The 10,572-nt window shown below is 39.6% G+C and overlaps 2 protein-coding genes across 2 annotated transcripts; one reads left to right on the top strand and one right to left on the bottom strand.

Annotated features, from left to right (window-relative positions):
- Positions 1–2,092: 2,092 nt before the first annotated feature.
- On the top strand, positions 2,093–3,079 carry LOC149836222 (uncharacterized). The gene has a single exon (XM_090009728.1). It carries the CDS (start codon positions 2,093–2,095, stop codon positions 3,077–3,079), a length of 987 nt encoding a protein of 328 aa, XP_089865854.1.
- Positions 3,080–9,877: 6,798 nt separating this feature from the next.
- LOC149836221 (uncharacterized) lies at positions 9,878–10,204 on the bottom strand. Its single transcript, XM_090009727.1, has one exon. It carries the CDS (start codon positions 10,202–10,204, stop codon positions 9,878–9,880), a length of 327 nt encoding a protein of 108 aa, XP_089865853.1.
- Positions 10,205–10,572: the final 368 nt, after the last annotated feature.

Raw genomic sequence — 10,572 nt, 5'->3', positions numbered from 1 at the left:
AAGCATTGTGCATTAGGAACAGTTTTTCATTGCACCTACTCTCTCTACTTGTGCATTAGGAACAGTTTTTCATTTGACTTTAGCATTGCGGCAAAGGATGCACACCTCAAGAATTGAATTCTTGACCTTCTTCAACTTGAAAGCCTTAAGCCGACCTACCTAGCCTGGTGTGTGGAGTCCTTGTGGGTGAATGGTGCATTAATTGTGAGTGAGTGGTGATTTGCTTGATGATATTGGGGATGGTTGGTGTAAATATAAAAAAACATATTAGTTTTAATGAGAATTGAACATGTTAAGCCTCATTTCTCATTTTGCCCCATAGTTTTGAAGTGGTTTATGATAGATCTGAACCATTAGATGCGTTTAGCATGCTCGATTTAGTGAGAATCGACTCTTGGATCATATTTTTTCGACTAAAAAACATATTTTTATGAGCCAGAAAAAATTGATACCTTCATAGCCATTGATTTTGGATCACCGTAAAAACCTGTATGCAGGTCAGATTCGGGTGATCCAAAAGCTGGCTCTCACTAAACAAAACCTATAGATCACATCTATGGTGTTAGATGTGAGAAAAAAAAACAAAAACCTGCGATTTTGAGGGGGCAGCACGAGAAAGTTGCATATAAAAATTAGCTTTAAGCATTACCTATTTTGTTTAATGAGATTCAAACTTGACTTTTATTCATTAGCATGAATTAACAAGAGAACAAATAAAATATTGAAAACTCCTAAACGAAATAGAAACCATCAAAAAATCATTCAGACTTTTGATGACTTAAATAACACTTAATCTTGAAAAAAAGGAGTTAAATGCATCAATAGAAACCCTACCTTGTAGACTTTTGATGAATTTAACACTTAAGCTTGAAACAGTTAAATGCATTATTAGGAGTTGCCTTAGAGACAGTTAAATGGTACATTTTAAACAGTTACCTTGTAGACTTTTGATGAGTTTAACACTTAATCTTGAAAAAAGGAGTTAAATGCATTATTAAAACATTTGAAAATAACTTCTCAAAATTTGACCTTCATGTATCATTATTAGGAGTGGCAACGGGTCTGGTTTACCTGGACCCCACATGGACCAAACCCTATAGGGTCCAGGTATGGTGACAAATAAGAAGACCTGATTAAGACCCTGTCCAGGCCCGAAGGTCCGATTAATACATGGATCCCGGTATAGTTTGTGAAATTTTATACCAGACCCAGGCCTGACCTGAGTTCCGATTAAGACCCACAATTTTTTAATGTAAAAATGATAAAAATATTATTTTACTGGGTATGGTCCGGGTCTGGTTCATATAGTTCTTATCAGATCCGAGTATGGTTTCTTTTATAGTAAACCCGATTAGACCCAGTCCGGACCCGATACCATACCCAAAAATCTGGTCCAAGTCTGGTTCCGCCTGGGTCCGAACCAAACCCGACCCATTGGCATCCCTAATCATTATGTATTAACAAAAGCAATGTGCCACAAAAAAAAAATTGAAACTAAATACTGCAATAAAAAACAATAATATATATATATATATATATATATATATATATATATATATATATATATATATATATATATATATATATATATATATATATATAGCGTGAGAGATGTAGTTTCCCAATCTAGCACCAACCATTGACATTCCATCCCATCTTCCACCGAAAACTCCACCTTAACGATGCATCCACCAACCACTTTTCAAATTCAAAAGGCTAAAACTTCTAACAACTTTCTCAAATATCCAATCTTCTCAACATCTTTGACATAAAGCTGCTCTATCTCGATATTTAGACACCCCCATTCCACCTGCACCTGCGAACCATTGAGTTTCACAGCCTCCTCCAACAACAATAATAATAATAATAATAATAACCTTGATACCAAATGGCTTCCCAGAAATGAAACCAGCCCACCAAAACTCTGGTTTTCAAGTATGTAAACCAATCAGGTAGGCTGTACATTTTATTAGAATCTGGTGGGGCAACTGTTTCAACAAACATGACATAGCTTATACGTTATTAATTCTAAAGTCTCACCCGAACAAAAGGCTCAGAAATATCAGCACAAGAACTTCAGAGGAATACCAAAATGAATAACAGGATGCTGCTAAATCCAGAGCATCCAGCATTTCAGCTGCAATGGGCACTGGACAATATCACAACAACGTTCTTCAAATGCACAAGATGGCAGGTAGAGGAAACCACTGATTCCATCAGTTGCCCCTATCATTACTTCTGTGACAGCACTTACCAGGGAAACTATCCGCCCGTGATGGATCTCTCGGTTCTTTTCCTCTCAGCGGCTTCCTATCTCATAACTGTATCTCTTGCAGTGGTGGAGGTAAGAAGATACATACTGGGCATAGCATCCAATCAACGAGGTAGGAGATACTGGATACCCTCTGGTCCTATCATCCTCCCTCTGATCCTTCTCTGCATAGCAAAGGGACATAGAATCAACACCATCTTCCCGCTTTCGTACAATGCACCTGCACTTCTTCAACTCATACATGTATCAGCACTTGCCTTTGAGAATCCACCTTCTACATCTATCAAGTCTGTCTTTCTGGAGGTGTCAACCATATCTGGCATCCTGCATGGTAGTCTGTATGTGGACTCTGTCATCTTGCCTTACTACACTGGGCTCGAAGCCCTGGTCTCGTCCACTTTCTCTGGGGAATGCATTTCATGTGTGTGCCGCACAGAGGTTCTAACAGTTGGTGGGAGGTACATTCCGTATCGAGCATGGTCAGCAACAATGTTATCAATTGCAGGTATTTTGTGTTCGAGGCTTGTATTTGGTGTATACATGAGAACAGGCAAAGTAACTACTTCAATTAAGCTGATGCTGGAGGGCTTAGCCTGGTTTCTGTCTATAAAAGATAGCGCGCACCTCATAGTTAACTCCATGCAAGGGCAACTTGTGGAAAGAGCTGCATCTGGAAGCATTTGTGGATTGATATGCCTGCTACTCTTGAAGAGGCTCTGTAATCTACTAGTCAACACAAAGAATTCTTTGGAATTGAAATCAGAGAAAGGCTTACCAATCACCCACCTAGACCATGATGCATGGTAATAGACTTCAAGTCTTTGCTGTAAATTACATTTTTATTAAATGTGAATTCGGTCAGTACTGTAATATTGTCCTTTGAATTAAAGGCATAATACATCCACACAAAAAGATATGATCATGTTAAACATAGACCAAAAAATTGAGCAAAAAACACCGAAAATTTTCCAGTATATAAGAGGTCTACTATATGATTTATTGCTAGCTCAACACAGGTTCTTGTTGCCAGAAAACCCTGTAACAGCTCTTTTCATAATCTCTGGTTCTCCAACAGGTACCACTCTGAAATGTAATGAATCACAAGATCAATCTCCTGCAGCTAGTGTCCATCTACGGCTATAGTTGTGAAAACATAAAGTAAGCTTCACAATTCAAATAAAGAAAGGAAATGGCAACATCTATCAAACACAATGGCACAAAAAAGTTTAATTACCTTGTTAGCCCACTCCTATTCTCCATTTTTGCTATCAAATGTCCCATGCTGCAGATTAATCGATTTCAATGTGAAGCAAGGACCACACTCCTGTAGGTAATACCAAGGGCTAAAGACACAAAAGAACAGATACCAAACTAAAAGAAGGAACAAGAAAAAAATCACACAGAAAGTCCAGAAAACATGTTGCCAGACCTTGTGACTGCACCATTCCCATTTTCCACTAATGAAATATCCTTTTGCCTATTGTCCAGATAAACTTTCCTCACACATGCATAATTTACCCACTTATGAGTAGCTAGTGATAGGCAAAAGCCCGTTTCAGGCAGGGTTCATGTTGGAACCTCAAGTGCCGTTAGGCCCAAGGAAAAGCCTGGCCAGACTGGGCCCGGCCACATTCTATTAGGCTCACATCCAGGCCCATTCATGGCCAAAGTGCACATATGTATCAGACAGAGACAGGCCAAGGGAATTGAAGAAAATTAATAATTGTTGTTCTCAAGCCAAGTCCAATCCCAGTCCAAGTAAGCTTTGGGCCCAAGCCTGGGCCGGCACTGACCAAGAATCATAAGCCCATTGGCTGTCACCAACCATTCATGGGTGCCTTTTCTATGCTTTTGCATCAACATGGGATGATAAGAAAGCAAAGCAGAAAAGTTTTCATGCTGTCTTTAATTGTTATTGTTTTTTGATAAGCAATCAATGGAAAACTGATAAAAAAAGCCTATAAGTGTGTGTGTGTGTGTGTGAGAGAGAGAGAGAGAGAGAGAATGATTTTGAAAGGCAAGCTGGGGTTAGGCAGACCCCTACCAGTTATACAACTATACCATTGGGTTTCGAACCTGCAATGCCCTAACATAAGGTGACATTCACTCGCTGTTCCTACCAGACAAGCAGAGCCCCCATTGGTATATATATATATATATATATATATATATATATATATATATATATATAGAGAGAGAGAGAGAGAGAGAGAGAGAGAGAGAGATCCAATGAAAAGTCAGCCATTTATTAGTCTACAACAACAACAACGCCTTCATCCCAAACAATTGGGGGGCGATATGAACCAAAAGGAAAATCATTCTGAGTCCTCCACATGAATCCTTCTTCTCCAATCATTTCTATCCAATGTCATGTCCTCGGTGAGGTTCAAAGCATTCATATCCTTTCTTATCATCTTCATCCAAGTCTTCTTAGGCTTACCCCGACCTCTTTTAGCTAATATATTTTCCCATTTCTCCATCCTTCTAAGCGGAGCCTCATTAGGCCTTCGCCGAATATGCCCAAACCATCGTAAACGATTCTCACTCATCTTATTTTCAATGGATGAAACGCCTACCTTCTTACTTATTTCCTCGTTCTGAATCTTATCTTTTAGTGTATTTCTACACATCCATCGAAGCATACGCATCTCAGTTACACTCATTTTTTGAAAATGTTGTCTCTTGGCAGCCCAACATTCCGTACCATATAGTAAAGCGGGTCTAATTGTCGTCCTATAAAACTTTCCCTTCAACCGCAATGGCATTCTACGATCGCACAACACTACATTTGCACTTTTTTATTTCATCCACCCAACCTTAATCCTATGATTTACATCTCCATCAATTTCTCCATTCTTTTGAATGATAGATCCCAAATATTTGAAACAGTCATCCACCGCTATTTCTTGTTCACCAAGCTTCACTACACTCTCATCACTACTTCGTTGCTTACTAAACTGACATTCCATATATTCTGTCTTACTCTTACTCAACGTAAAACCTCTTGCTTCCAAAGTCTGTCTCCATAATTCTAACTTAGCATTAACCCCAGCTCTAGACTCATCAATCAAAACAATATCATCAGCAAACAACATACACCACGACACATTCTCTTGAATTGATCTCGTAAGTGCATCTATCACTATAGCAAAAAGGAAAGGGCTTAATGCAGATCCTTAATGTAACCCAACCGTTATAGGAAAATTGTTTGTCACCCCTCCACAAGTGCGGACATTGGTTACTACTCCTTCGTACATATCCTTAATTATACTAATGTACTTGAGAGAAATACCTTTCTTCATTATTGTTCACCAGAGAACATCCCTAGGTACTTTATCGTATGCCTTCTCTAAATCAATAAAAACCATATGCAAATATTTGTTCGCCTCTCTATATCTCTCAATAAGTTGTCTAAGAAGATGTATAACTTCCATAGTTGATCTTCCAGGCATAAAACCAAATTGATTCTCCAATATCATGGCAATCTTCCTCAACCTATACTCAATCACCCTCTCCTAAAGTTTCATAGTATGACTCATGAGTTTTATACCACAATAGTTTGTGCAATCTTGTATATCACCCTTATTCTTATAAAGAGGCACCAAAATACTATTCTTCCACTCATTAGGCATCTTATTTGTCTGCCAAATCATGTTAAAAAGATTTGCCAACCATACTAAACCCTTCTCACCCAAGCATTTCCAAGCCTCGATAAGTATACCATCCGGGCCAACTGCCTTTCTGGATTTCATATTCTTCAAGGCCTCTGCAATTTCTTTCTTTTGAATTTTGCGCACGAAGTCGCAATTCATCTCATGAAAAATGAATGGAGAAGTCTACAAGATCCTGGGCATGACTTCCATTAAATAGCTTATCAAAATAATCTTTTCATCTCTCCTTAATCTCCTCATCTTTAACTAAAACCCTTTGCGCTTCATCTTTGATACATCTAACCATACCCAGATCTCTCGATTTCATATCTCTCATCTTTGCAAGCCTATAAATATCCTTTTCGCCCTCCTTGGTATCCAACTTGTCATAGACCTCCTTATGTACCTTATCCCTCACGTGTTGAACTACTTTTTTAGCTTTCTTCTTTGCTACCAGATACTTCTCCAAATTTTCATTATCCCGACTCTTACTTAGATTTCTATAACACTCTCTTTTAACCTTAATAGCTAATTTGACATCTTCGTTCCACCATGATGTATCCTTACTTAGCGGTGCACCGCCTTTAGACTCACCCAAAACCTCCTTCGCCACCTTTCGCATGCAACCCGCTATCTTATTCCACATTGAATCTGCATCCTCCTCGAGACACCAATTAGTTTCATTAGCTACCTGTTCTACAAACATTCCTTGTTTAGCTCCTTTCAACGCCCACCACTTAATTCTAGGATTTATCCTATGTCTATCTCTTTTATAGCATTTTCTAATTTTAAGATCTAAAATTAAGACTATGTTACGTAGCTACACTTTCTCCTAGTATAACCTTACAATTGATACAACAACCCCTATCTTTCTTTTTGAGTAGGAAAAAATCTATCTGACTCTTATTAACCCCACTTTTAAATGTTACTAGGTGAGACTCTCTTTTCCTAAACCACATGTTGGCTAAGATCAAATCATAAGACAAACCAAAATCTGAAATCCTTTCTCCACTTTCGTTTCTTTCTCCTATACCATAGCCTCCATGGATACTCTCAAATCCATCCCTACTAATGCCTACATGTCCATTAAGGTCTCCGCCGATGAAAATATTTTCTCCATGAGATATCCCTTGTACTACTCCGTCTAAATCTTCCCAAAATTGCCGCTTAATGGAATCGTCTAAACCGACTTGAGGTGCATAAACACTAATAAAATTAATAATATTTGTACCTACTACTAATCTAATAAGTATAATCCTATCCCCCTTCCTACGAACCTCAAATACATTATCTATAAACTCACGCCTAATAACAATCCCAACTCCATTCTTATTCCTATGTATTCCTGTATACCAAATCTTATATCCCCAAGGTTGTATCACTTTTGCTTTCTCACCTACCCATTTGGTCTCTTGTAAACATAAAATATCAATCTTTCTCCTACACATAACATCTATTAACTCTATCAACTTACCAGTTAAAGACCTTATGTTCCAAGTGGCTAACCTAATTGTATGGTCTTGAACTATCTTTTTTACCCTCACCCATCCAACAAAGTGCAGGAACCCTTGCCTATTTGACCCCACCCCTGGGTGCCGGTTTGACGCGTCGCTTCTGGGCAATGTCCTAGATACCCTTGCCCACTTATGCCTCCGGGCCTATAGAGTACAGAGCGTCACTATTATTTTATAGTAGGTTAATATGGTTTCAGTCTTTGCAGCTATTATTTTCCACAAGATGCAAATAAAACTAAAGCTCCAAAATATGAGCAACAAGAGATGAAAATTTGAACAACCCAAATAATATAATTTTATTGATAACAATGAAGCCTACAGAAGAAACAGAGCATCCAGGCGACTTTGCTTGAATAGGATTATGGTAGAAAGCCACTAAGGAAACTCTTAAAACACAATGAAAAAACAAATTAAGCTTTCAAACAATTTTACAGGAAAAAGGGTGGGAACTGAGATCTCAAACAGCCGTATCATCAACAAGCATCCTATTCGTATCAAACTAACATTGAAACAAGGCAGATCAGTGGTTTGTTAAGGTACAAATGGCACTGAGCAGCTATTTCTAAAGCACATTCAAAAAGGTCAATGGAATAAAAGGCAATATAAAGTTCCAGTCAAGAAACTCCACTTAAGTCACATGAATTGCATCATTATGGTGTCAAGCCATGACCGTACAGAAAAACATAGCATGAGCAAAGGTGTGTCTCCTAACATCAACGACAAACAAGATTAACAGGGCATGCCAAGCAATCATCTTCTCAAATGCAATAATTCATTCACATAATAAAAGATACACCAATAACATCCCTGCAGCAGCAAATTATGCGTTATTTCTCATTTAAGGTCACAGACAAAATTTACTCTATCCATATAACAGTACCCATTGAAACCTACTTTTTCGACTAGGAAACAAATCGAGCTAAGCAAGGAGATCAGGCATGGCTCATATGAAGCAAGGTGGACTTAAGAACACAACCTCAAGAATATTAGAGGCCTTTATGCTCACTCAACCAAGCATGAGAATCCTAACACTAGCTATGATCTTTTGCAACTCTACTTGTAGATACCAGAAAACACCAGATCTTCATCTTCAAGTGAATTGATTGCAGTATTGTTTCTGCTAAATTGGTGAGTCAACCTGATAGCTAGTGAATGTCAACTCACTCCACAAGCACTTAGTTTGTTGTAAAGCATGATCGTGATCTAACTCAAACATAGAGTGAAATGGCTGAGGTTTTAAGGTCATCTTTCCAACTATTTTGTCTTACAAATGTGCATAACGCCTCAAATATGATGCCATCCATAAACATACACAGTATTCTCTTTATGCCATTCATCACTATAATTTGGGTTGACACTATAGTAGAATTACCCCCTGATGCAACAAGCACAAGGCTCCCTCATTGTTATACAACAAGCTTTATCCACTTAATTTGTGTAGTGGCAAGGGTAGCAAAATTGATGCATGAAATTAACTTTTAACCCGAGTTAAGCAAATAAATCCAAATGGGTTTAACTCCCATTAAACTTATATGCCAAATGAACAATTTACACTTGTACACACACACACACCGCATTTTTATCATTATAAAATGCCTCAGATTTCCCAATTAGGTTTCATGTTAGAAGCAGTCAAGAATCACTATTTTGTTCTTTTTTCAATTTTTTATTATAAAAAATATCCAGAAGATTGGACCAGCAATATCCATCTTCCGCTTCATGGTTATGCACACAACGAGCATTTTTGTACTTTTAGCAGGGAAGGCAAAGATAGGTATGTTTGTGTTGTGCAGGAGGAGTCTCTGTGTGGGTTTATCGGTATCTGCAGTCTCCCAAGAACATATGTTGCCAAATGGGAGAAAAGCATGTTTATCTTCATCGTGTGTGTTGTGTTGCAGAAAGCTGTAACTGCACTTTCATTCAGCAGGGACCACAGAAGTTGTCTTGGTGTCTCCATCCTTCTGCAAAAACCGATCGTTTTCTGTATTACGCAAATGCACCCTAAAAGGTCTGGCTGAAAGGAACTGAGAATGCACACCTGCCATGGACACTGTAAGAGCCGCAGAAAAGCATGAATATCACAGAGTGATGAAAGAGACCAATAGAGATCATGATGACAACCAGGGTTTTGCTTTCAATCAATTCATTTTTCTGGATTACAATGCTTTTCTTGCCTAGCACTCCAGTTTCAGGATTTACACATCATGTTGATTCTTGAGTACAATCCTTGTCACAGAACAACTTCAGCTGATAGATGCATCTTTCATGAAGGCTGTGAAATAAATGAATTGTAAGATGCAACATTTTCTGCAAACAACCAAGATAAGGCAATAGGACAAAAATGTATTATCATGCATTATGAGGTCCAGCAATTGTCCCAGTCCAGGATTCACATGTAGATATCATTTCCAGCCAGGGGCGGCTCAAGAGAAGTTGAAGCCTTAGGCTAAGCCTCCAAAATCTGGACGACGGGCTTGCTGCACTTTCCCTCGCCCTCTACGCTCGAACCCATCATGAACCCGCACAAGGGGGCAGAAGGGCCAGAGGTTGTTGCCGAAGTCTCCGCTGCTGCGCGGGCTGCAGTCTGGGGAGCTCGAGCTGGCAGGGGTCGAGCGCCCGTTGCCGCTCATGTCGATGGCGAACCTCCCGCCCCTCGATATGCTCAGCGTCCACTCAGCCAGAAGGATGCCGCCGCCCACAGCATTGGTGATGAGCTCGAACCGGTAGCCCAGAGAGTCGCTGCTCCCGCTCTCTCGCCACGCCTCCATCCGGCCCCAAGGTTTCTACTTCGCTCGGTCGGCCGGAGGATCAACCAGGCGCCGGGGTTCAACCGGCTCACAGCCGGGGGAGGCCACGAACGGCGTCACCATCGATGCTGCCGCCACCGGCGAACCGGAGAGGTCGTGGATCGTGATCGACCACTCCTTCCTCTCCTTGAAGGGGCATTCCCTGTCGCTCCCCAGCGACCTCAGCCAGCTTCTAGATGAACTGCAAGGATCTGGAAAAATCTATTGCAAAAGAAAAATGCGGTTTGGTTTCTACCTCAGAACAAGAGAAGAGAGATAACACATAAAATGATGAACGAAACCCAAGCTTTAGAAAAAAAATCACGAACTTCAAAAACCAAAAGAACACA

This window comes from Nuphar pumila, chromosome 6 (genome assembly GCF_984573655.1).
Source record: "Nuphar pumila chromosome 6, dmNupPumi1.hap1.1, whole genome shotgun sequence".
Lineage (NCBI taxonomy): Eukaryota > Viridiplantae > Streptophyta > Magnoliopsida > Nymphaeales > Nymphaeaceae > Nuphar > Nuphar pumila.
This window is presented reverse-complemented; position numbering and strand designations above follow the sequence as displayed.